Raw genomic sequence first — 26,219 nt, 5'->3', positions numbered from 1 at the left:
TTAAAATGAGGGTAGAATAGGCATTTCAAAAGTGAGTGTTAGTTTTTTAAATATGATATTGTTAAATGTTATCTTCCTAAATTTCGCCTTATGGTTATCCATATTATCAATAATATTATTATAGTTTATTCCTTATTAATAATCATAATGTAATTTATTTTTTTATACTTGAAAGTTAATAACAGCATTTTTTAAAATTAAATTTTCTATATTTTATTAATATTTTTGAAAGGATAACTTAGAAAATTAAGAAAAAACAGGGAAAAAAAAAAGAAAGAGGAGGCGGGTTTTGATTTAAAATATCCGTGAATTGATTGTAAAGGAATTTACCAATATAGTAAAAATAAAAATTAAAGTTGATTTTAATTATCACACACATTAAGATACGTTGGCAATCAATATTTTTTTCATCATAATTAATTGTGCAAATTTTAAAATGCAAAAATTTGTGTGAGACAGTCTCACGTAGGGGTGGTATACCGTATCGTACCGTATTGAAAATTACGGTATAAGAAAATTCGTATACAGAAAATTTCGGTACATATAACTAGCATACCGATTATATCAAAATTGTACGGTATACCGAAATTTCGATACGGTATCGGTATATACCGTTTTATACCGAAAAAAACCTTACATTTAATTTTTTTTTTATAAATTTATTGTTTTAAAATATCATATAGTTTAAAATTTTTGCATATTTTTTCGGTATTCCGGTATATACCGAAATTTTCAAATTGCATACCGTTACCGTATCGAAAAATTCGGTATTGTTATCGTACAGTACCGAAATCTTTGGTATACCGAAAAATCGATAAATTCGCTATTTTTTCGGTACGGTAATCTCGGTATACCAAAATTTTTCGGTATTTTTTCCCACCCCTAGTCTCACGGATCATATTATTTTTTTATTGTGAATATCGTTAAGGTTAATCCGTCTCACAGATAATGATTCGTGAGACCGTATCACAAGAGATCTACTCATTTTAAAAATATTTTAAATTGTATAATTTTGAATTAATGTAGTTAAAAAAATTTTAAATTTATAATGATATTTTTTTTGGCTCTTACATTTCCATTAAAAACTAGCAAATGATTGAATAAGTCTTTTGTTAGACGGTTTCACGAATTTTTATCTGTAAAACGGGTCAACACTACAGATATTCACAATAAAAAGTAATATTCTCAGCATAAAAATTAATATTTTTTTTATAGATGACTCAAATAAGAGATCCGTATCACAAAATACGACCCGTGAGATCATCTCTAACAAATTTTTCCCCAAATGATTAGTACACAATCCAACTTAATTAAGTTTAACCAAAGACTTACTAGGAAAAAACATTTAATTAATTTATATATTTTTACAATAGAAATACTGTCTACGGTCATACGTAGTTTAGCAACAAGAAATACATTTTATATGCAATATTTTTTTCTTATTTTTTATAAATATAATATAAAAACTAAAGATAATGATAAACAATTTTATTTATTCAATATAAAAATAATTTTTAGTCCAATTAAATCTATAAAAATTAAGACATTGTACTTATGCTAATAAAAACTCAACCATGATTGAAACAAAAGGAAGGGGTTGGATCTAAGACGGCAATTGGATCCGAACGTGTGCTACCTTTTTATTCAATCCTTGATTATTAATAATGTCACGTGTATGTTAACTACTGATTTATTAAAACATTTTATTTTACGTTTAAATTTAAACTTCAAAAAAAATTATTTAATAGCAAAAAAAATTTCCATGTCATACCATGTATATAATATAAAATTTAACATATTTTTTGTGAGACGATATCACATATATTTATCAGTAACATAAATGAATTATATACATATTTACAATAATAAAAAATATTTTTGAAATTTTATATCATAGATATTTATAATATAAAATTTACCTACTTAGATAAATAATAACCTAAACAATAATTATGTCATAATTTTGCCAGCGTGCGCATCAATTTCTCAATTGGTGTTTCCATAAATAAATAGCCATAAAAGTCACCAAATTACAAGAAAACTCCAAAGATTCCATTTCCATGGCCCGAAATTGAAATTAAAATTAAAATTGCTGTGCTGTGTAAGGCAGACAAAACTACTTTTTCATTTAGGCCTTTTATTTTGATTTTGAATATTCCTCACAGTTTGAGCTCACACACACCACACTTTCCTTTCTCTCTCTCGAACAAGTTTGGCGTTTCCTCTGTCGCTGCTGTGTTGGAGGACTGAATTTGCTAGCTTTGATTTTCAGGTGATTGATTGGCTGATCGCTGAATCAATCCTCTTGTTCTGTGAGCTGATGTTTGGTATTGATTTCGGAACTCAATTTCGCCGATTGTTTTTTTTTTTTTTTTTGATGATATTCAGTCATGGAGATTTGAATTGTGCGCTCTGACTGTGGCGAGATTCACGAGGTTTGATTTCGAGGTAACTGAATATTATCAACTTTTGTTTTCGCCATTTATTTGCTTGTTTGCGATGGCTGATGTTTAGAAATGATGTAGAAATCAGTTTTGTACTCTGGTTTGGTTTTTTGATGCCATTTCCGTTACGAGCTCTCAACTCTGGATTAGAATTGTCCTCTGTGATTGTTCGAGAAACTCAAGATTCGATTGAAGTTTCAACTTTTCCTGTAGATGTCGATTGAAAAACACAAATTGTTTTCTTAATTTCCACGAGATTTTATTGTTTACTACTAGATTTGTCATGGAGTTTTGTCTCTTTCATCCATTGAGTTGATTGTGTTCTTTAAAACTGTTGCTATTGTTATCCTAATTATTGCTAGGCAGTTAATTATGTGTTTTCCTTTATTTTAGTCTCCATCCTTTTGTTTTGATCTTGATGTTCTAATTAAGCTAATCGGGAATCAGTTATCAGTTAATCGATTTTTAAACAAAGATCTGTGTTTAAATTAAAAGAGTATAATTTGATTTGACAGATATTAGAAAAAGCAAATAAAGAGTGAAGTTTTTCTTTTTTTTTTTTGTATAAAAAAATTCAATGTTGACAAGATGATAATTTCATTGGTCAGATTACGAAAGGAAAAAAAAATCGTAATGGACGTCACTTTCTTCGAATTTAACGAACGAAAAGGATAGCATTATGTGCTGTTTACATTTTTAAATACACACATATTTAAAGAGTGACTTAATTAGCTGGTCCTTTTTTTGACTAGGGACGAACACATTATTTCAAATTTTCAACTATTGATCCATCTGACATTTTAGGTGTTAATTTTGGCTATTTCCGGTATTTGTGTAAAATCGAGATATTTTTTTAAAAAATGGAAAAACGTTTATTTGCTTAACATTTCTTTCTTCTTTATTTTTTCCCGTAGAAAGTATTTAATTTTGCGCCAATCGTCCATCCAGCATTTGATTTAATTGTGTAACAATGGTGGGGGCCCATCTGTCGTTATTTAAATTACATAGCATGTTGATTATGTCGTGACAATAATTTTCCAGCCCCCACCCAAATCGAGTCGAGAACAAGGTCCACTGTCCGGCTTCTAATCCACCGGCTGATGCGGAGTGAAGGTTACATAATTCATTTTATTATTTCTTGTGATGGGCAATAAAATTCCAGTCCTGTCTGACATTTGAGGCTTTGACTCTCTGGGTTTCGTTTATTTTTTTTTTGCCAGCACATACTGCCTATTGTCAATGGATAACTAAAACTAAACCCCTTGATTACCGCAATTTATATGAAGACTGAAAAGTTTCTTGGCCGTGGTCCGATTCCTTTTTCTCTTCTGCAAAATCATGAATTCAAGCATGACTGGAGAGGGGCGACATATTTTTTCTTTGGTCTTTTGAGAGCCACATTCCATTACTACTCTAGCCCCTTGGGCAAAATCGCTACCTATATAATTATGCCTTTCAATTCTCCATACAATGCATCATTGCATCAAATAATTGTTATATTTTTCCGATCTTAGATTTCCACTGATCGTGCTTTTGCACGGTAAGCGCGGACCCAACCGAATATCGTCAGTCATTTTTCTTGAGCTCGAGGTTCCGACTCTTCAAGATGAAGACCGCCTTGTGATTCAGAAGCTGGACCATTTGCTGAGAAACAAAAAGAAGAAATGCCTAAGCGTCGCTGGCGGGAGTCATTTAAATCATTCTTTGGGAGTCTTGATACCGAAAAGGATGAGGAGCTTAAAGAAAGCAAATTAGGTGAGAGTTTTTTTTCTATAATTTTCTTACATAGATCAAACTACAAGGAAAGTTGAATGCATAATGCAATTAACCTTTTGTTTCAAGAATTACGGCTGTTTCCAACTTTATATTTACTCCATTCAAATACAAAGCTAAAGATTAGGTGCAGCTCAAATTAAAAGAAAATGCCTCATGGCTGCAGAAACTGATAGCAAAGTGCAGAAGATTTTTAAGCTTCTTCAAGGCGATGATAGCGCTCAGAGCGAACCACTTGCTTATTTGATTGAGGATTTCAACAATAATTACCAGTCTCTGTATGCTCGTTATGTTCATCTTACTGATGAGTTGAGAAAGAAAGCACAGAGGAAACATGGGAAGGACAGTTCCTCATCCAGCTCGAATTCCTCAGACTCGGATGATTCACCACGAAAAAAGAGCATACAAAATGTTGAAGTTGAGAAGAAATTTGAGGAAGATGTTTCCGGCATTGAGCAAGAACACGAAGTGGCACTTTCTGAGGTCGCTGACTCGAAGAGAAAGCTGGCAGTCACTATCGAGGAAAAGGAGGCATTATCTCTGGAATACCAGAGGGCTTTGAGGGAAACACAAGAAGCGCAGAAGATTGTAACATACTTAAATGCTGAGGCTGAAAAATGGAATAACGAGAAATCCAGTCTTTCGAATGAAAAGGCTGATCTCAACCAAGAACTCGAGAGTGCCCAGAAACTAATAGCTGAACTGAACCATAAACTTGAAGAGATGAAGGGCACCAGAGAAAGCTTACTCGCTGAGAAAGACGCTGCTGTCAAAAATATTGACGAAGAGAAGAGAGAGGCGGAAAACCTGAGAATCTCTCACGGTCAGTTACAAACTGAGAAAGACGCGCTACATGTGGAACTAGATGGGGTGAAGGGAGAATTATCTGCCTTAAAAGAGAAGTTGGAATCAGCAGAAAATGAAGTCGCTGGGCTAAGTCAGGCGCATGACGCTGCCAAAGAGAAGAATACAACTCTTTCCTCAAAGATTTTACAACTTGAGGATGAAGTAAAACAGGCTGAAATCAGAATTCAGGCTATTTCCACTGAATCAAGCCAAATGAGTGGAAAATGGAACGGTGAGAAATCTAGCCTGTTGAGCGAGAAGTCTGATCTCAATATGGAACTGGAGAGTGTCCAAAAGCTACTAGCTGAACTGAACCAGAAATTCTCTGAGGCTAATAGAGAGAAAGATAGCTTAATTGTGGAGAAAGATGCCGCCATCATCAACATTGAAGAACACAAAAGAACAGCTGAGGAATTGAGGACCATTCACGGTCAGTTAGGACAAGAGAAAGACAGCCTACATCTGGAACTGGAAGCGGTGAAGGGGGAATTCTCTAATTTAAAGGAGGAACTGGAATCAGCACAAAATGACATTGCTAGGCTAAGTCAGGCACACAAGGCTGCCGAAGAGAAGAACAAAATGCTTTCCTCAAAGATTTTTCAGCTTGAGGATGAGATCAGACAAGCGGAAAAAAAAATTCAAGATACTGTCTCTGAATCAAACCAGTTAATTGAAAAATTGGCCGTGAAAGAAAGAGATTTTTCAAATCACCTAGAGATTCATGAAACTTACAAAGAAGAAACATTAACTCGCCTGAGGAACTTGGAACAGGAACTTGATCTGTCGCACTCTGAGAGAAGAGAATTGGAGAAACAGAAAGGTGACGAACTTTCTGCATTTGTGAAAAAGCTTGAAAATCAAGAGAGAGAATCATTAGATCAAGTGAATGATCTAACCACGCAGATCAACAGTATTCAAGCCGAGATGGAATCTTTAAAGATTCATAAAGGCAAGCTTGAAGATCAGATAGTGCATGAAGGTAATGAAGCTACAGCTCGAGTAAAGGAATTGACAGATCAAGTCGATGCTAAGAAGATGGAATTGGAGTCTCTGCTCAATCAAAAAATGGAATCAGATATACAACTGGAGAAAAGAGTACAAGAAGTTTCTGAGTTTCTAACTCTGATTGAAAATCTGAAACAAGAGTTGGATAACAAAAACTTGGAGCTAAAGAAGAAAATAGACGAAAAAGAGACTCTTGCTTTACAGGTCGAGCATCTGGATCTCGAACTCAACACCGCACGCAACCTTAAAACTGAATTGGAGGAACAGCTAAAACTCAAAAGTCAGGAATTTTCAGAATCCCAGATCCAGATAAAGACCTTGAATGAGGAATTGCAGAACAGGGTTGTGGAGCAACAGAAAATAACAGAAGAGAGAGAGAATCTTGTGTTGGAGGTGAAGGAAAAAGGTGAGAACCTCAGTCAGTTGCAAGACGAAAAGTTAAATCTGGAAGCTAAAATTTTAGAGATGGAGAGGGCCTTAACTGAAAAGGAGACTGAACTCTCCACTTCGCAGAACAAATCTGAAGATGAAGAGAATGAAGCATCTGCTCGAATATTGGCCTTGACTGGAGAGGTAAACAGTCTTCAAGAGCAATTGACTTCTTTAACTGATCAGAAAATTGACAGAGATCTTATTCTTGAGAAAAAGAGTGGTGAAATATCAGAATTCATAATTCAGATAGAAAAGCTAAAAGAGGGACTATCAAGTAAAACGGCAGATGGAGAAAGAATAAAGGAAGAGAAGGAAAGTCTAGCAGTACACCTAAATGACTTACAACGGGAGCTAGAGGCTCTTCATCACCAAAAAAGCAAACTTGAAGATCAAATAAGTAGCCAAACTGATGAAGTAAACCAGTTGAGGGAGGAGAAGGGAGTACTCGAGAGCAAGATTTCCAAATTGGAAAAGAATGTAGTTGAGAAAGAAGGTGAGGTAATTGCTACACAGAAAAAACTGGAGGAAACTCAGAATGAAGCTTCTACCCAGATTGGTGCCTTGACAGAACAAGTCAGCTCCTTACAGCAGCAGCTGGAATCAATGCATTCCAAGAAAAGCCAATTGGAAATGCAAATGGACAGAGCTAAGCAAGAGCATAAAGAAAGTTTGGCTCATGCTGAAAATCATAAAACCGAATTGGTGAACAAGATCCTTGAACATGAGAGAAATCTGCAAGAAAAGGAAGACTTATTTATCAAGATCGGGGATGATCACCAACAATTGCTAGTGCAACTCCGAAGTCTCGAAGGAAATCTTAAATCATCGGAGCAAAAGATTATAGAGATAAAAGAACAGTTCCATGAAGAAATTGATGCAAAAAATAATGAAATCACTCAACTGGAAGACACTATAGAAGATCTGAAGAGAGATCTGGAGATGAAAGTAGATGAAATCAGTACATTGGTGGAGAATGTGCGAAATATTGAAGTTAAGCAGCGGTTAACGAGCCAGAAACTCCGTATCACGGAACAGTTGTTAAGTGAGAACGAGCAGAGCCATTTGAGCAAAGAACAAAAGTTCCAGGAAGAACAAAAATTACTTGAAGAGAAAGTAGCTACACTGTCAGGGATAATTTCTGTTTATAAAGAAGCTCAAGCAAAAACTGTAGCAGGGATTTCAGAGAAGGTAAATGGCACATTAACCAGTATTGATACGTTCAGCGTCAAGTTTGAGGAGGACTATGGCCACTCAGAGACACGGATTTATGAAATCATTAGCGAGCTTAAAGTTACGAGAAACTGGATCAAAGAAACTAAAATCCAGAAAAATCAGCTAAGAGTGGAAATTGCAAGTTTAGTTAAGCAAATACAGCATGAGGAAGAGCAACAGTTGGTGTTGAAAGGAAAGAATGCCGAATTAGAGGCAAAATTGCAAAAAGATGAGGAGGAAAAGAATAGTTTGATTCAAACCTTGGAACACCATGAAGAGAAAACTGTAGAACTTAAGAAAATAATATTAGAAAGGGATGAAAAGACTGGAGAGTTGCAAAGAAAAATGAAAGAAAAAGATGGGGAAATCTCAAGCTTGATTGAGGAGAAAAGAGAGGCCATAAGACAGTTGTGTGTATGGATTGATCACCATCGGAATCGCTACGATGATCTCAAAGACATGATCACGAAAACAAAAGGTGGCTCAAGGAGGCAAATCACTACTTAGTACTTAGTGCACTTAAACTCTCTTCTGGTATGATTTCGACATCTAATTCTGAATTTGATTAGTTGCTGTATTTATTTCAGCAAGGGGCCAGTCCTTTTTCTAGACAATTGCTTAGAATAAGAATTTAAATCTTCACTTTTAAGTATAGGAAAATTTTCCAGTTTGATTGGTTTTGTAATCCATATCTATTCAAATTTTGGAGTGCTGCAGCTATTTCTCTGGTTTTATAGAAAAACTAGTGTGTGCATTTTTATTTTTGAATGGGAATCTCTGTGTAAAGTGTGTTAATATGCCCAATTTAGATTTGCATTCAAATGCTTTGTTCAAGGGGAATGCTATTTACATTCTATTTTCTGTTAAAAATACTTTATCTTTATTTTTAGAGCATAAATACAATCCCGACCAACTTTGGCAAACAATTGGACCATAATTGTTGGTACGCTCTTTTACGGCTGACTTGAGAGTTGAGACAGAAAGCCGAAAAAATTATACGTAAAAAGTTAACCATTTTAACGTATTTGATTATAAAAACTTGACTTTTAACGTATTTCCCATTCAATTTTCAGATTATAAAATCTGTGTGAAATTTATTTTTCGATTTAGAAAGATGACGTAGAAAGATAACGAGCAGTTGCAGTGGTCAACGTGCTGACTCCTATTGCCTTTAAAAAAGTAGGGAAAAATTTGTAAAATAAATATGGTAAACTATTTTTTCAAGAAAATGACTTTATCAAATGTATTTTAAAATATTACGAAAAGATCCACGGGCTGGGATTTTAGAGGAAATAACTTTGGTCTAACTTCATTTTTTAAAATTACCATATCCAAGAACACAAGATCATTTTTTCAAAAATGTTTGGACCGGGATATTACAGGCTGGGATATTCGGGGAAATAACTTTGGTAAAAAAAAATGACCATATCCAAGTACACAAGATCATTTTTTTGAAATGTTTGGACTGGGATATTTGAGAAAAATAACTTTGGTCAAACTTATTTTAAAAAATGACCATATCCAAGTACACATGATTTTTTTTTTTTTTTAATTTTTGATCAAGATTATTTTGCTACCTACTCTGTGGACGGTCTCCTTTCCAAATTTTATATATTATTTTTTATTTACCAAAAACAAATAAATATTACTATTGGCTTTATATTTATCTATGCCAATTGACAACACACATTTCTTCTCTTCAAATCTCTAATATAATAATTATTTTATTTAGTTTTTAGCATTTTTTAAAAATATCCTATATTGTATTCCAATTCAAAAATACATCATTTTCGAATTAACTTTATCGATTAATTTATTAAATAATTTGATAAACAATTAAATTTTATGTCCTCGTAACAAAACTAAACACATAATTTATCTTCCCAAAAAATTGTCGAAATACTTACCTAATACTATTTATCTTAGAAATTTCAAAATAAAATTAAATAATCCCAAAATCCTTTTTATTTTATTTGTAAGTATTATTATTGGTCAGCTGGTCGAAAAGGGGCTGAACATTTTCTGCTATCTGATAGCGCCAGAGAAACGACGACTTCTTGTTGATCAACGAATTAAATCTCACATAATAAAAAATCACCGTGTTTTTTCATTGATTAAGATAAACGCTCATGCATATATGTGTTTCCACTAGATCATAGTACTAATAGAGAAAAAAAAAAACTAAATTTATATATAACTGAAATTGATTTTTAAAAAATAAATATACGATAAAATCACTCAATCAGGACAAACAATTTGAACATTTTTAATATTGATTATTATTTCGTAGTTGAGTATCGTGTATTGTATTTTAATATCCACTTTCGAGAAGGATGGAAAATCTTCCCCGTGGGCATATTTCAAAATTTTTTTTTATTTCTATATTATTTTGATAGTTTATAATTCTTTCTACGCAAAAAATTCTATGAAATCGTTTTACGAATCAATTTTTTTAAAAAGATCTCCGACCTAACCCCACCCATGAAAATATTATTTTTATGCAAAATACAACTTTTCGCTCCAAATATAGATCAATTCGATATTTTTTTATTGATATAAATCTGTCTGATTGTTTCATAAGTGACTTACTCTTGTTTCTAGTAGTTTCTCTTGTATATCAATATATTGCTTTATTACGGTTGTTATTATTATTATTATTAGGTAAGTTATATAGGGGCAATTTTTTAAAAGGCTCAACGAAGCGTATTTTTTTTAAATACAAAGAAGGGAGTTATTGGAGTTAATTTCATCATCATATATACGTGTGTATTACAATATTAAGTTTTTTTGGACAAAATTATATAATAATAAGTTTTAAATATATAACTTAATGGGTAAAATTGTCAATTATCATTCGATAAATCACTTCATTAATGTATCAATCGTCAAATAATATAATGGATGAATATTTTTTATTAAAAAATTATACAACCTGCTTAAACGAGACAATATTATTGTCAATGAATACTTTTATAATATATAGTAAATAATGAATAAAATAGTAAATTAAATTTAGAAGTCAATTATCCATAAATTATTTTTTTAAAAGTGAAATTCGATTTTTTCACATTAAAGAAACCTAATGGGCCTTTTGGTGATTTGAATACCGAAAAATTTTTAAAAAAAAGGAATCTTGACAGTGGGTTAACGCCCGAAGGGTTTTTGTGTCAAACGAAGTTTGCATTTTTCTTTTGCTTTTCTTTTTTGAATATCAATATTTATTATTAATGTTAAAAAAAGTAAAAATAAGTTAATAAACACGAACAAGCTTCTGCCAAAGTGATCAAATACGACGTCGTAATAACAACTACGTCGCCGAAGATAGCAACCGAAGATAGAAAACTTTGTCACAGAAAAGTAAAGAAATGTCGGAAATCGAGTCACCGCCATATTCCCTTCCCTCCAAATCCCAGCTTCTCCTTTTCTTGGGAACCCAAAAATCTCAGCTTTGAATTAAAGTAAAAAAAGACAATAAAATAATTTTCTGTTTTTCACACCACTCATTATAGGGAAGAATCAGAGTACTGTTTTGTTTGCTTGTTCTAGGACTCCATTTTGCTGTGTTGTGCTGTTAGGCAATACCCCTGTAATTTTAGAAGCAGAAGTCAAGCAATTTCCTACTCTTTTTTGCACTGTTGTATAGTGTCCTCACGTCTTGAAAAAGACAGTTCACTTGTTTGCATTAATTTCATTTGCAACGTTGTGAAAATCCCATTTCGTGTATTATTTTATTTTTGTGGTTAGCTGGAGGATTGTATTAATGCTATTTGGGTGTGGTGGGCTTCAAGATTTATGTCGACTTTTGAGATATTGACCATTGAAATTTCGTTGTTTTGATTAATTCTTGATGACCTGTTTAATTTATTTATTTAGTCCATAAAATATTCAATCAATAATCAAAGATTTGGTGAAGTAAATGGGGCTGGAAGATAGCAAGACTGCGGAAGCCGCAAAGGTACGTTTGGTTCGCTGCCCCAAGTGTGAAAATCTCCTTCCAGAACTCCCGGATTTCCCTCTGTATCAATGTGGTGGCTGTGGTGCTGTTCTCAAAGGTACAATTCGTAATCTTTCTGTTAGTTCTATATGCAAGTTTACTAGAGAGGCTACTCTATGTGGAGAACTCTTAGTTAGGTCCCTTGGCTAGTTTTGGTTTTCTTCATTAGTATCGGTTTTCAAGATTATCTATCTTATTGATGAAAAAATGGTCTTATCTGGAATTTTTTTTCTCCGAAGACAATGCAAAGGTAGTAACCATGTTTATTTGTTAGGGTAAAGGTTGTGAATCTAGATCTATGGTTATCTTGTTAGAATTGGAATGTTGATATCAGCTGCTGGGGATTTATTTTTTCCATTGATCAGGACGAGGTCATGTTAGAACTTGTAAATTTTCTTCTTCAATTTTTGGGCGATGTGTTTTCCTGTCTGTGAATGTAATTTTTTGATCGTCTGATGTTGTTCTATAGCGAAAAAGAAGGGGATTCTGGAAGAGAGATTGTACGAGAAGACTAAGGATGTAAAGGGGCCAAGAATCTCCGAGGACTGTAGGATTGTTCATAATTCTGAAGTGGAAATGGAAAATGAAAACCGAACCGAGCTTGGTACGACAGAGAGGAGTCATAACCGAAAAGTGTCTTCCGATGGTATTTCCACTTTGCGAGTTGAAAATGGAGAAGCGAAAACTGATTCTGAAATAAGTAGTCGGGAAAGAGAAAGGATGGTAGTAATGGAAAGCAAGAATGATGATTATGGGTCATATGGTTCGGGTCTGATTCGTGATATTAATCAGGGAAGAGGCTTTGATTTGAATGCCAATGGGCTAGAATGTACAAATTATAATGGTGAACAAGCAGTTAAAGAAATGAGGCCTCCATTGGAATCATTAAGGTCAAAGCCATTACCTATGGAGGAACCGGATGTGGCAGCCTCTTTAGGTCCTGTCAAAGGTGTTGTGGCACAAGTAAGGTTTAACGATCATCTTTACCGTGGTGAGGGGCCATCAAGTCATGGAATGAACTCTTATTATGAATATGGTGAGAGGACTAGATATCAGGATCCAGATTTTGATGGGCAAGCTAGAGTTAAAAATTTGGAGAACGACCGAGACGAGCTCCTAAGGAAACTCGATGAGTTGAAGGATCAAATCAGCCGGTCTTGTGATGTGGCGGACAGACATAAGGAAAAAATGGTTCCTGATCGGAGGATGGTTTCTCCAACTGTATCCGATCATTATGGTAGAAATCGTGCTACTTATGTTCAAGAAGGCTTTACTGGTTCACATGGCCTAGGCAAGAAACCACTTTCTCCCTATCATTTAGAATCTCCATATTTTGGTCATATGGCTGGATTCAATCCTTACACAGATAGATACGGTTCAAGTGGTCGGGAATCACGTCCTCAAAGAGGGTTCCCCTCCGATCTTTTGGCACGTGGTGACACTCATCATCAAGAAATGCTTCGGGTGCGGACTCTCCAATCAGAGTCTCAATACATGCATCTGCCATATAACGAGCAGTTTCCTGGTTACCACGCAGATGCCAATCACGATCAAATCATATTACACTCACACGAGAACTTTTTTCACCAGCCCGCATGCTCGTGTGTGCATTGCTATAATAAGAACTTGCATTTACCTCCCAAGGTTGATCACTTGGGTTTTCGTAACCAAAGTTTTCAAAATGAACCTTCTAATCTGAATTTTCATGGTTCTATAAATCCTACTCCACAGGGACTGCCTGGTTATAATTTTGGAGGCTCAGGACTGCATCGGTTGAATTCTCGTCAGTCTTTACATATTAATTCAAGTGACGTTGATTCTGAAAATATTCGCTCCAATTACCATCATGCCAGAAAGATAGCAGTAAGTCATAGAAGTGGACGGGTGTGCCGTTCAATTGCAGGTGGTGCACCTTTTATTACCTGCTGCAATTGCTTTGAGTTACTGAAATTGCCAAGAAAATGCATTTCTTCTGCAAAAATGCTACACAAAATGAAATGTGGGGCTTGTTCTTCGATAATATCATTTCAGGTTGGGAATAATGGAGGTATTGGATCAGTTTCTGTGCACGTCAACCAATTTCCAAATGAGATTGACGATGGTTCTAGTGGCACAGTGGATGAAAATGTGATATATTGGCATGGTGATACAAATAGTGCGGATTTGAACTGTGACTCGAATGATTGTGATGATTTGCAAGCCAAGTTTTCTCCAATAGATAAGAAATCTAATTCTGGTGAATCTGAGAAACAGCAGGATCCTCTTTCTTCAACTTTACGCCACCTCAAGAATGAGCAAAGCCCAGAAAATGTAACAGAAGTCAAGTCCTCTCTAAATCCTGAATTGCCCACTAAAGAACAGTCCAGTCATTTTCCTGATACTAAAGTGTTCAGACAATCTGACGATGGAAACAGAAGCAAGCGATCTGAGCATGAGAGAATTGCCTTCGGTGGGACTAATTTTCGGCAAAATTCTGCGACAGAAGCAATAGTGGCAACCGAGATGGATGTGTCCTTGAACGAATTTTCTAGTAGCTGTGTTTCTCAGGACTCGGTGGAAACAAGTAAAGAAGATAACCGTAAGGTCAACAAAGGCGGCGAGTCTTTCTTTGCAGGTTTCATCAAAAAGAGTTTCAGAGACCTCACAAAATCTAACCAAAATGTACAAGATGGCGGAGCTCTAGTCTTTGTTAACGGGCATGTAATACTGGATCGTTTGGTTAAGAAGGCTGAAAAGTTAGCAGGACCAATCCAACCTGGAGAATACTGGTAAATACTCCTCGAATTAGCTTTCATTTATTCCAGTGCATTATTGTGTCCATCTAAGATTTGTTTACATATTGTTCAATATATGTATCTTTGTTATAGCATGGCATTTGCTATAATTTCCATTTAGGGCGTAATGAAATTTGGAAGATTAAAATAGACAAAAGATCTGGTGTATTTCCGTGGCTCAGACAGGGCTTTGAGGAGACACTATTGATACTAGTAAATGAACATGAGCTTAGAGATGTCTCAGAAATAAAATAAAATTGAAGCATTTGCATGACCAAACGTTATATTTACTATTGCAAGATAATGAAGAAAATACCTTTTTTTCCGTTTATAAATGCTGTTTTAGCATGATTTATGCAACTGATATAAGGTGTCAAACAGTCATGTTCATGTAGAAGTGTTGAGTAAAGAACGTGTTTTGCTGAAACTGTATGGCACGATGACTTGACAACCGCGTTCGTATTTCCATTTGAACATATTCACCTTACCCGTCTTCTGACAAGAAGTGTCTATCCTTTTGTTTTTCAAAATATTCTATTGTCTTTCTCGTTAAGTATCATGAGAAGCATGGCTGCAATTATTTTCATTTCGACACTAAACATAATGAATGATTTTGCACCCTTTTATTGAACCAGGTACGACATTCGTGCTGGCTTTTGGGGTGTGATGGGCCACCCTTGTCTTGGCATTATCATGGTGAGTTCATCCTGTGTCTGAAGCATAAGATCTTCAATTCTTGAACAAGCTTAAAGGATTTGAATTGTCATTATATTTCTAATAAAAGAATTGCAATTAATGATTTTATTTATTAAAAGTTATTGATAAAGTTAGATTGATGTTATGCAGCCAAATATTGAAGAATTCAACTATCCAATGCCAAAAAATTGTGCTGCTGGAAATACTGGAGTTTTTGTCAACGGGCGGGAACTTAACCAGAAAGATTTAGATTTGCTTTCTAGCAGAGGTCTTCCCATCACACGACAACGGTCTTATAACATTGAGATATCGGGGAAGGTGATCGATGAGTGCACTGGAGAGGAACTAGATCTTGGCAAACTCGCCCCAACGTAAGAACTGCAACTTTTTTCTCGAAATCCCTATTATATATGTTTGATCGGATCCATGCCAGCACCGGCATAGGCACCTCAAGTTTGTGAATCAGGGTTGAGCCATTCGAGATATAGCGTCCAGTCTTTGGCCCTAGTCTTTTGCCTCTTATTCACATTCTTTTACTTCACATGCTTTCTTGGTTGGCATAATCGGATCAACAAAGAAGTTCTTGGAAAAACTCCTACGAGGGGATTGATTTGCCTTGGGTAGCTTAAACCTCCGGCTCACAAACCATCAGCCACCCAGATACTCTTTGTATGAGTATCTTTCTACCCTTTGATCAAGAATCGATTCACTCTTTCCCCAAATTCTTGTCAAGAATTTCCTAATCGCGAATAATTCTACTGATTTCAGTGAACATATTCACTTGAAACTAACCATTATTTTGCGACTAACAATTCTTGATATTTCGACAGTGTCGAAAGGGCCCAGCATGGATTCGGTATGAAAGTTCCATCATTTCTTGGTTGACTGCCGCATTGGATAGCTTCTCAGAATGTTCTTAGTTCTTTACGTGATGCAGCTGTTTTGTCATAGTTTGTTTACCTAAAAAATGTCACCTACGTTATGTGTTATCAGTTGCATATGTGAAATATATCCATTTTGCATCGCAGAAATTTTTTTTATTGCAATTCGATGTATGAAAGCAAATGCTGTATTTAATTTCATTTCTGCAAATAGAGTGTTGGATTGTTTGCTTGCATTTTGTGTACTGATTATATATATCATATCAATCAAATTATTTAATTAAATAATAATATTATCCTTCGTATCTCTATTTTATTTATATTCATTATTTATTGAAAAGAACAAAATTATAATTTATCATTTTATCTTAAATTTATTCAATCAATCAAATATATTATTATTTATTAAATATTATTGATATCATACTCGATATTTTAATAATCACACCATTATTTATCGTATCCATTTCATCAACCCTTGAAACTTATCCTAAACTATTTAATGCTAATAATTAGGTAATGGAACCCAAACCCAAACCCACGAATAATCGGGTACCCGATTATGTCGGGTAATCTAAAAATCACCATAAGAGGAATGCAGACGCGCGCGCATACATGTTTACCCAGTTTCGTACATTCGCGTCCTCCATCTTCTCTGCTTACGGAAGGAGGTAATATGAGTCCAGCGATGTCAAAAGATTGTGCCAAAAAAGTGATGGACATCGAAGGAATCAAGGAACCAAAGAAGAAGAGGAGGGCGGGGATCAAGCTGATCGAGAACAGAGAGGAGGTGCACACCACCTTCATAAAACGGCGTCAAGGCCTCTGAATTTTGCGACAACTTCGCCGCCCAGGCACTCGTCATCACTTTCTCTAGTTCCGGCAATGTCTATGCCCATGGAGATCCTGAATTCGACCCCATTTTCAAGCGCTACCTCGCCGATCCTTCTTCTTCCGTGGCCGCGACTGACAATAGTGTGAATGGAGGGATCATGGTGGCGACGCCGACTGACTCGGAGGAGAGAATTAACGAGGCGTTAGGGAAGGGGCGGTCGGCATTGGATGCGGTTACGGTGGATTTAGGAATTATCTTATAAATTTGTGGAATTGGCTTTGTTTATCTATTCATATGTTATGGTTTATTGGTTCTTGATGGGGTAATCTTGGAGCATTTGATGCTCTGATCTTTGACTAAATCTACATTTAGAATGCCACCTAAGAGGATATTATAGTGTTTTTTTTTTTGTTTGAGTTTCTAGATATGAACACTTGGACTTGAACTAGTAACTTTAGAAGCTTGTTCTTCCTGGTGAATGACAAAAAGTCTAAAAAAACTATGAACACTGAACGTGTATGCTACGATTATCTTCTTCATATTTTAAACCCTTCAAAGACCACACATCAGGGTAGTAGCAGGACCACTTTATTTCCTATAATGGTCAACAATCAAAGTTGGAATGTGTGAAAAATTCTGTGGTGTCGAATGGGAAGTTTGGGTCGACACCAACAGGAACAATCGAAAACTCCACACCTCCAATCGGGGAATTAGTTGTTGAAGCATGGGCTGACATTATCTCGGCAATATCAGCTTCTGTATGCTGCAAATTAGCACCTCCCCAATTGCTCTTCATTGGGTTATAAGTTCCCGGAGTGAAGTAATTCGACTCTGAGGCGGCTGGAGATAAAAACAGTGGCGAGTATGTTCCCGAATACGTGCCCTGGTGGTTTCCATCAACAAGATCAGATAATGGAAAATAGTGATTTTCCCTGTCATAGGATGCAAATGTTGATGGAAAAGAGAAGTGGGCCGATGTTTCATCATTGTTTAAATCCTCAGTGTGGACTCTGAGGTTAGATTTCAAGCTGGAAAGTGTCTGATTCAGCTGTTGTGGTTGATGATGACAGTGAGAAATATCATGTTTCATTTCTTGTTTTTCAGGTGATGCTGGTGGTGGGATTGCATTAGTGGAGTGGTTGCAAGTGTGTGTTCCTCTATAAGTGATATCGAATACGGTCGGATCGTCATCTGATCTTTGCACTTGCTTCGTCGCCCAACAATCTTGAACCGGACGGTACGTACATCGATAGTAGCTCCTACAAAATGGATCCACTTGCATCAGTTTTGTTCGGATCAGAATAATATTATACTGGAACAAGATAATCAAACCAGACTCGAGAGCCAAATATCTCTCACGTGTAGGATTTTGACCGTAAAACTTGCATTTCGAAAAAAAAAAATGAGCATAAAATTTCAAAAAATTTGCATTCGAAGGAACGGTTGTCCACCTTGCCCCTCTGCTTGATCACCCCTCCTCACGTGAAATGAATGCGTTCCAAGTAGGAAACAGTGAGTATACATACCTAGGATATTTAGCTCCCAAAATGTCCTTTTGCCCATACTTTCTCCAACTAAATCCATCATCAGTAGGGCCTTCAAGTCCACTGTCAGATTTAACTTTCACTTGTTCGGTCCAAGTGCGCTGCAGCTTTCTGTTAATATTAAATGAAGTAACAGAGTCAACACACGCAGAAACAAACAATGTCAACGAGATATCCATCTTTTATTTGAAAGGTGAACTTTCACCTTTTCTTTGAGAGATTAACGTAATCCTGATGATCCCCGAAATTCTTGTTCAAACCCTCACTTCTTGGACTTCCATCAACCGATACCCAAGACTCGAGCGCAACTGATGTTGCCGCTGTCATAAAAACTTGATCTTGCTGTTTTGATCCACTCCATTTCAGAATCAACAGAGCCTTTTCATAAGAAGACAAAATCCTCTGAATTAGCAAGTCCTGAGCTTGGTTCGGAGACGACGTGCACAGATGAAACCGAAGCTGCTTCGCTTTCTCCATTCCTTGAGTGAGCTCATTGATAAGTATCTGATATTCCCAGTTTACAGGACTCTCCATTTCTTGTATTTTTCCTCCCTGTTCTTGTATAGAAAGTATGTTCACTTAGCACGACACGACGGAACCGTAAAACGGTATAACTATTCAAGTTATACAGCAGAATCAGTTTTCTCTCATAAACATAAGAAATAATAGGATCTGGATAGTTCAGAAGATTAGGTAAATGGACAAAACAGCATGGCTATTTCATTTTTTAAGGCCGTTTCTTTTTGCTGTGAAGGAGGGTGTTTTTGGATGTTATATTTATAGGAAATGAGAAGGGTGTATGTATATGTGTATAGGAGACGCTGTTGAAGTGGAAAGTGGACTCTTTTGAATTTAAAGAAACCTGAGAAAAGAAAATAGCGAAGTGAAAGAGTTGAATTTTGACCGATAGACTGAGTATTTTTTCTGCTTGGACCAATCTTTGGTCATAAATCTCATTCATAATGGGGATTGTTAGGAAAGTAGCCAAAAAGTCAAGTGATGACCAATTCAAACCTTAGAAAGATTTCTGTAGTGTAGAGTAACACAAACGTCTCGATTTCGAGAACTTAGGAGTTGTTCATCGATCGTATGGCTCGCATTGGTTAGATCAAAGACATATTATATATAGATCCACGTATTTGTATTTTGAATTCATACGATCGATTCATCGTTTTATATTAAAATATATTCGAAGCATCATTCCAAGTGTCGTATAGACTCAACCATATATCTTCAAGATTCTCTAAATTATCTCCTCAAAATTGTTGTCGCCTCATCTTAAGCTTCTGGCTCAGTTTTGAAATTTAGATTAGAGAAAATCACATTTCTTTAGTGTCGGGAAGCATCTGATATTTGATCATTACATTAATGTATTTGGTCTAATCTGTATTTTATTTATTAACTAATATAATTTTTTTAATTAATAGTACGCTACTCACGGTTTATATATTAATTATCAGTTCAAAAGGTGCTATTCCCTTCTTGTAATAAATTTTGTGAATACAACCCTAATTTGGAAGGTTCAAGTGCTGACCAATTCAAAACATAAAAATAAATAATGCGTGGGAAGAAAATGGAGTCAAATATTTTAATTTTGAAGAAAGTGATTGACTCTATTACAAAATAATAATACCAAGGCATCAAGAAATCTTCAAATGCCGCGTTATTTGATAGCATTGAGTAAATGAGAGGGCCTCAATTGGTGGGTCGTTTGTGCCGACATTTTCGAGGACAGAAAAAAAAAAAAAACCCTACGGTAAAACCGATCAATTTTGTAAAATAATTTCTTTTGGTTATATGTGAAAAGTAATATTTTTTTATCTCAAAAGTATTAATTTTGATTTTGAATATGAGTATGAATGATTTATCTCACAAATAAAGATATGTTAGATCGTCTCGAAAAAAAACTTACTTTTTTTTTTTTTACAACAATCCATCTTTTCGACAAAATTAAAGGGAGACCCTTAAAGTTCACAGTTTAAAAGAGATTTAATGATTTTTCATGTTGCTTAATGCATAAACGCACATGAAAATTACATTGAGCAATTAAGAGTAGCATCAAATTAAGCAGTCATCTCATCCTATTTCTGGTAAGACCATCCGCGGAAGCTAACTTTGGTGATCGTATACAATCAAATTCGAAACAAAACTAAAGGGATCAATCATGTAAATTGTAAATATGGGGACCAAATTCATGCAAAGTCAATAAAAGTTACTTAAACATTTGGAATTTTTTCATTAATTTCTAATGAACAAGATACGTATGTACGAAACAAAGTTTAAGACGTGATTGAAAACAATTTTGATTTTTGTGCATTTCATTTACAACTACTCTGTTTCTTCTAGAAGAGTAAAGATCGGAAAAATTGGTTAAATAACCTCGATCAAATCTTTTATTAAGAAAATGATATCTTCAATTGTATTTGTTCAATCACAGTTTGGTAATATGCCATAATGTTCTATTTTTTTTAGAAAAAAAATTAATGCGTTGAATGGTTAATGGAGCAAGTAGCAATTTATAATAAAATTTAAAACACACAAAGTGCAATTTGCAATCATTCGACTTTTTTTTTTTATTAATCTAATGAATATATGAAATTTTAACATATCAAAATTTCTAAAATGGGTCAAAATGACCCGTTAATCATAATATATGATATTAAAAATTTATGACTACGTGATTATATATTTATATTTGCATAATCATCGCGTATATAATATTTCTAAAAATACCAAAAGATGCATCAAAATAAAAACAAGACCGATCGATGGAATCATTATTACAAACACACAGATTTTATTTCTTTCTACCATATAGAGTACACTCCCAATATTTTAAATATTTATGTGCTTTTGACATTTAGATTGTGTTATTGTTATGGGAAGGTGACTCTGCTTATCAAACTAGGCGTGCATGAAAATCACCTCTCTTGGTACTTGAAGATGCCCGTCCCTTAATTCTGCATACACAAAACAAAAAGCAATATTGATCGATCAGTTAAAATTTCCAATATATGAATAAGAGTAACAGCAAAGATTGGGGTGCAAAGAGGTTCACCTTTCTGTTAGGCTTCTTCTCATCATCACTGTCACTGCTGCTCGAATTGTCGCTATGTTTATCTTCCCTATTCTTCTTATTCTTCATGTTCTTCATGTGTTCCCGCATCTTTGGCATGCAATTTCCACCACTCCCATCTGATTTTTTTGTCTTCATCTTCGTCGTCTCCATTTTTACACCGTGTTGTGGAGGCCCATTGGTTGGAAAATTTTGCGTGCGATTATTTGTGGCTGATTCTTGGTGTTGTTGATGAGTGAATATTTTACGTGCGGATTGTGCCATTTCCTTCACTTTGTGAGTAAAAGAGTGCTCATTGTTATTACTGGTTTTAGTTTGCTCTGAGGGCCTGTGACTCTTGATTGAGGCCATAGGATTAAAAATCTATGAAGGCAAAGCTCTGGTTTTTGGTTTGTGATGCGGTTTGAATTGCTTTGCTTACATATAGATAGTGATTCTCGGAATAGTTGGATTCTCTAACTTTGTGTTAAATCACACTTTGCATCTACTTTTACTTGATAAAAGAAAAGGCTATTTTCAGATTCCCACTACAGGTGATCGCAAGTTTTGGCATCAATCTAAATGAAACCTTACATGATTCGATGCTTATCATATTTCATGGGCCAATGTTACTCGAATTAATTCATACATAGAGCGGAGTGTATTTAAATATCTTTTTATCACATGAAAAGCTGCTAGTGCTAAACATCCGGCTCCAATAGTATCCTTGAACAATGGGGAGGCCAAATTCAATTAATGCATCAAGCCCAAATTGACGAGAAGATCAAACAGAACCATATTCCCTTGTAACTTTAAAGTAAAGATAAAAGTCAACAACACTGTTTAGAAACTTATAAATACCAAGTAGGTTCCCTACAAATTACTTACATAGTAAAATCACAAAAGAAGGTAGCAAAAGTTTGACCACATTAAGACCAAGTAACGTCATCGTGACAGTTACATACCAAGAGATTAGCTCTCTCTTACAGTGCTAAAGAAACAAACGTCGCTGTTGCCTCAACAGCTTTGTTTTCTTTTTCTTCTTGACTGGATCCAACAGAAAGCAAATACTTCTTCCCGATTTTGAAAGAGTGATCACCCCCATCAATCACATGCAACGTGTTAACACATTTCATTTTCTTCATTACAGTTTCCAACTTGTCTAGTGGACAGAGTCCATCTTTGCTACCCTTCAAGAAAAACAGCAGGTCATATGAAATATTCAAGTTCTGTACAATTCTCGCTTTCCGTAGGCAAATAATACCAACCATAGACTTTAATACAACAGAGAACTAATTAATAAATTTTAAAAAGTTGATTATAAGCCAATAAACTTTTAAGAATCTCTAACTAGTCAGCATGCATCAAAGTCCTAATTAATTTCATAGCTGTGACATTCTTGAAATTCAGCCTATATTAAAAGCATGTCAATAGTAATCATAAACAGAATAGACGCTTTTTACCTGCACAAACATAACAGGGACTGTAAGTTGCAGAAGCGTTTCATCTCGTAATGCGCCTTTCGTGCCCTAAAAGTTGCCATATCAAGTAAAACATCGCTCTTCAGGCACATGATAATTGTAGAAGCCATCACATTGAAACTTTAGAGAACTAAATTCATGACACTTGGGAAACAAGTGCATATCAATTTTGATTTACTCTAACTTGGGCTATAGAAAAATCTGAAGAGTTCTTATTCAAAAAAAAAAAAACAGAAGATGATTAGTTTCACAAACAAAGGATTCACAGATGTTAATACAGATCAATGGATCCGCAACTTGATTTCCATACAATTTAGGTAGTTATACTGAACTTGAGATTTTGAGTACAAAACATCAGTACTCGAGTAGTCAAGATGAAATCTTATACTATTGGTCCAATTAATTACCTACAGTCCTACACCATAGGGTTTTGCAGTTTAAGATGCTCACCTTCTTTTAAGGATTAAATGAGATGCCTTCAGTTCATCCAGATCACTCATATTATACATTATATTATATTAAGACTAAGATATAAAGAGATGAAAAATCTTATTGATTAAAAAAAACATAGCATGACTAGAGTCTGTTGATCAGAAGGAGCATAGAAAGTGAAATAATCTGGTATCATGCTATATGAGAAGGATGGTTACCAACATACTATCAGGTTCTAGGAAAATAAACAGGCAGGTACATGAAGATCATGCATAGAAGCTACAGGAAATGTGCTACTGATTGATGCTTTCACAGGCATCACGGCTAGAAGCAGCTAGATCTTAAGTCTACGTAAAATGGTGCACTAACTGTACTACGAAAGAGTGCCAAACCTTTAGAGGGTATCCCAAACAAATTATAGCTGAAGCTGAAATGCCACTTTTGCCAGCAACCATGCAGCTGACCCTGGTCATTGAAAGAAGAAATACATTGTAATTCTGAAAGGCAGTTCCTCTAGTGAGGATAATACATGCCAATTTACCTTGATCCCATAGATTTCCCTGCCAAAACTAGTGGATGGCCAGGGTACTTAGTCATGGTCGCTCTTACCACACCACAATGAAAATCAACCAACTTTTCGGCCTTTGGAGGAGATCTTTGCTTTCCTCCAGAAAAGTCTGCAAACAGCTCAATCTACAATCAATGAGATCTTTGGTCTGGAGCACAAAATAGTTACTCAAAAAACTATTCAGATGGCGAAGATTCTTCAACCCTGAAATCTCTCCAACTTACATAGATATGTATTTGAAGCCCTAGTCCAGAAACATGAGAGACTGCAGTGCACAATCAATAGTTTTGTAGTTCAACATGCCCCTATACATACTGGGAAATATGCATAATATAGAAGGCATACGGGTGCAAGTTGGTCGAGTATAGGCAATAAATGTCACCCTGGACCAGCTTAACAAAATTATCGGGTTTTGAACACGAGATATGAAAAAATTGACCACCTGCCTAAGATATCCAACATGTCCCAAAAGCTCGAGCTCGTGGGAGTAGAATAATGAATAGGTTTTCACTTTAATAGTATGATCCTACATTCGTGATATGTCTAACCTTGCTACACTTACAAGGGTAGTCGAATGTCACTACTTCAACAGCATTTAAGGCCTCGGCTAGCATATCTTTCCATCTGCAAACATATCAGTTCAAGACATAACCTTGTTGAAATTATAAAATAGGCAAGAGAAAGTAATCACATTCCTTAAAGAACCCCTTTGAGTCGGCAAAATATATGAGAGAACAATTTTAATATTATTTTGAATCTCCGAACCCACAAGGGCTACCTCTCCCTCCTCCACTCACATACACGAAAACACAATTCCAGCACGGTTCCGCCCAGCAAAATCCATCACTTGAAAGAGAAGGCGACGCAGCATTTAGTGAAACATACAAAAAGCTGTGAAAGAGAAAGCGACACGGTAGACACCTCACACTCCACAATGAAGAAATCCATGAGACAGACAAACACACGCATAAGTAGAGTGGATGGATGGGAGAACCTACCTACTCATCCAATCCGAGGAGGAAGGAGCACCAGCCCCATGAGCAAAGACAATAACAGGCGATTGATCTCCCTTCTTTGTTATCGCACAATTCTTCTGAGCTCCCTCATCTATCTGTGGTTGCTCTTTAATTTTTTCTTTTTTAGGTTCGTTCCTGTTAATGCGCTTGCGTTTCGAAGTCATTCCTGTGGCACACTGTTGGATTGATTTTTTCTAATTTTTGTGCAACTGACTCGAATTGTAATTGGAAACCCTAGTTCGTCTGCTCTCACCCGAAATTCGCGTTTAGATTTTCGCGCCAATGAAATTAGGGATTTTGCCAAAAATGCGCACGTGTTGCAATACATGGCCCATAAAATTTTGATTGCGCGAGGAAAAGAAGGGAGTGGGAGCTCAATCGACGGTCCGAGACAAATACATATGATCATAAACACAACATACATATTTAAATGCCAAATGTAAATTTCAGTACAATTGTATGATATTTTTAGTTTTTTTTTTTTTTGAATCAGTTGTAATTCGGTAATTATGTTTAGTGATTAGTTTTTTTCTCGAAATTATAATATCATTGTTAATTTTTTATAATTATATTGTTAAACATACATAGATACTACGTGTAATTTTTTTAATCACGTAATTATAAAATTTAACAATGACATTAGTCATTTAGTTATATGATTTTGAGAAAAAAGACCAAACTGATCATCTAGACAATATATACATGATCATAATTGATTTAACAAAAGATATATAACTAAAAATATCACCATAAAATACATACATGATTAAAACTGACAATTTTCTATTTAAAAATATACAATGATTTAGTTTAAAAAAATAGAAAATAAATTATCTATTTGTAATATGTAATATAATAGATAGATAGATAGATAGATATAAAAGCCACTACATTATAATTTCATATATTGCCAAAAAAAAAAGCAGCATAAATTTTTTGGAATTATAAAAAGCATATATATTTTATTGAAGGCACCGCACCCACATAACCTAATTTAACAAGGCCCACTACTTTTCTACCTAGTTTTTCGAACCTAATTCTATAATGTAACATCAACCCCTTCCGTGCTTTCCATTTTTCGCCACTCCAACTCCTCAACCATAATCAAAATTGGGGATAACTTAAGATGCCAAACTGCGAAACGGGATATGTATGATTTCTACGATCCCTTATGCCCTCTGCAACAAGTCCACTCGATTGGGTATAAAGATATTCATAGAACAAAATCAAG

At 35.1% G+C, this 26,219-nt stretch overlaps 3 protein-coding genes and 1 long non-coding RNA gene across 8 annotated transcripts; 1 reads left to right on the top strand and 3 right to left on the bottom strand.

The window, feature by feature from the left end:
• The first annotated feature begins 2,458 nt into the window (after positions 1 to 2,458).
• Positions 2,459 to 16,207, top strand: LOC140968585 (uncharacterized). Its single transcript, XM_073429603.1, has 9 exons — positions 2,459 to 3,557; positions 3,959 to 4,199; positions 4,384 to 8,218; positions 8,300 to 8,309; positions 11,629 to 11,764; positions 12,176 to 14,474; positions 15,116 to 15,176; positions 15,327 to 15,547; positions 16,007 to 16,207. The coding sequence occupies exons 2-9, from the start codon at positions 4,109 to 4,111 to the stop codon at positions 16,059 to 16,061; spliced, it is 6,708 nt and encodes a 2,235-aa protein (XP_073285704.1). The 5' UTR covers positions 2,459 to 3,557; positions 3,959 to 4,108; the 3' UTR covers positions 16,062 to 16,207.
• Positions 16,208 to 17,409: 1,202 nt separating this feature from the next.
• Positions 17,410 to 19,262, bottom strand: LOC140968602 (probable WRKY transcription factor 53). The gene is made up of 3 exons (XM_073429616.1): positions 18,642 to 19,262; positions 18,419 to 18,547; positions 17,410 to 18,151 (listed from the first exon to the last, which is right to left on the bottom strand). The coding sequence occupies exons 1-3, from the start codon at positions 18,968 to 18,970 to the stop codon at positions 17,497 to 17,499; spliced, it is 1,113 nt and encodes a 370-aa protein (XP_073285717.1). The 5' UTR covers positions 18,971 to 19,262; the 3' UTR covers positions 17,410 to 17,496.
• A 1,914-nt stretch (positions 19,263 to 21,176) lies between these two features.
• On the bottom strand, positions 21,177 to 22,105 carry LOC140968562 (uncharacterized). The gene is made up of 2 exons (XR_012173793.1): positions 21,495 to 22,105; positions 21,177 to 21,396 (listed from the first exon to the last, which is right to left on the bottom strand). It is a non-coding gene; the product is annotated as an uncharacterized lncRNA (long non-coding RNA).
• A 172-nt stretch (positions 22,106 to 22,277) lies between these two features.
• On the bottom strand, positions 22,278 to 25,338 carry LOC140968560 (uncharacterized). Of its 5 annotated transcripts, none has more exons than XM_073429574.1 (7): positions 24,971 to 25,338; positions 24,535 to 24,596; positions 24,197 to 24,237; positions 23,946 to 24,097; positions 23,797 to 23,869; positions 22,955 to 23,020; positions 22,278 to 22,676 (listed from the first exon to the last, which is right to left on the bottom strand). In XM_073429574.1, exons 1-7 carry the CDS (start codon positions 25,150 to 25,152, stop codon positions 22,614 to 22,616), a joined length of 639 nt encoding a protein of 212 aa, XP_073285675.1. In that variant the 5' UTR covers positions 25,153 to 25,338; the 3' UTR covers positions 22,278 to 22,613. The 5 variants fall into 5 exon arrangements, with proteins under 5 accessions (XP_073285675.1, XP_073285672.1, XP_073285673.1 ...); XM_073429571.1 differs by having other exon boundaries at positions 22,278 to 22,681; positions 24,971 to 25,331; XM_073429572.1 differs by lacking the exon at positions 24,197 to 24,237 and having other exon boundaries at positions 22,278 to 22,681; positions 24,521 to 24,596; positions 24,971 to 25,330.
• Positions 25,339 to 26,219: the final 881 nt, after the last annotated feature.

This window comes from Primulina huaijiensis, unplaced genomic scaffold (genome assembly GCF_012295235.1).
Source record: "Primulina huaijiensis isolate GDHJ02 unplaced genomic scaffold, ASM1229523v2 scaffold37281, whole genome shotgun sequence".
Classification (NCBI taxonomy): domain Eukaryota; kingdom Viridiplantae; phylum Streptophyta; class Magnoliopsida; order Lamiales; family Gesneriaceae; genus Primulina; species Primulina huaijiensis.
Note: the sequence above shows the minus strand (reverse complement) of the source record. Positions and strands in the feature narration are given on the sequence as shown.

Excerpts from the sequence above, each read along its gene's own strand:
- LOC140968585 (XM_073429603.1), top strand. The coding sequence starts at position 4,109 with ATGCCTAAGCGTCGCTGGCGGGAGTCATTTAAATCATTCTTTGGGAGT. Across the intron at positions 11,765-12,175 it reads CTGTGGTGCTGTTCTCAAAG|CGAAAAAGAAGGGGATTCTG; the intron begins GTACAATTCGTA and ends GTTGTTCTATAG. Across the intron at positions 15,177-15,326 it reads CTTGTCTTGGCATTATCATG|CCAAATATTGAAGAATTCAA; the intron begins GTGAGTTCATCC and ends GATGTTATGCAG.
- LOC140968602 (XM_073429616.1), bottom strand. The coding sequence starts at position 18,970 with ATGGAGAGTCCTGTAAACTGGGAATATCAGATACTTATCAATGAGCTC. Across the intron at positions 18,548-18,641 it reads GTTAATCTCTCAAAGAAAAG|AAAGCTGCAGCGCACTTGGA; the intron begins GTGAAAGTTCAC and ends TAATATTAACAG. Across the intron at positions 18,152-18,418 it reads TTGGGAGCTAAATATCCTAG|GAGCTACTATCGATGTACGT; the intron begins GTATGTATACTC and ends TCCATTTTGTAG.
- LOC140968560 (XM_073429571.1), bottom strand. The coding sequence starts at position 25,152 with ATGACTTCGAAACGCAAGCGCATTAACAGGAACGAACCTAAAAAAGAA. Across the intron at positions 24,098-24,196 it reads GGCTTCAAATACATATCTAT|ATTGAGCTGTTTGCAGACTT; the intron begins GTAAGTTGGAGA and ends CATTGATTGTAG. Across the intron at positions 23,021-23,796 it reads GTTTGGGATACCCTCTAAAG|GGCACGAAAGGCGCATTACG; the intron begins GTTTGGCACTCT and ends GGCAACTTTTAG.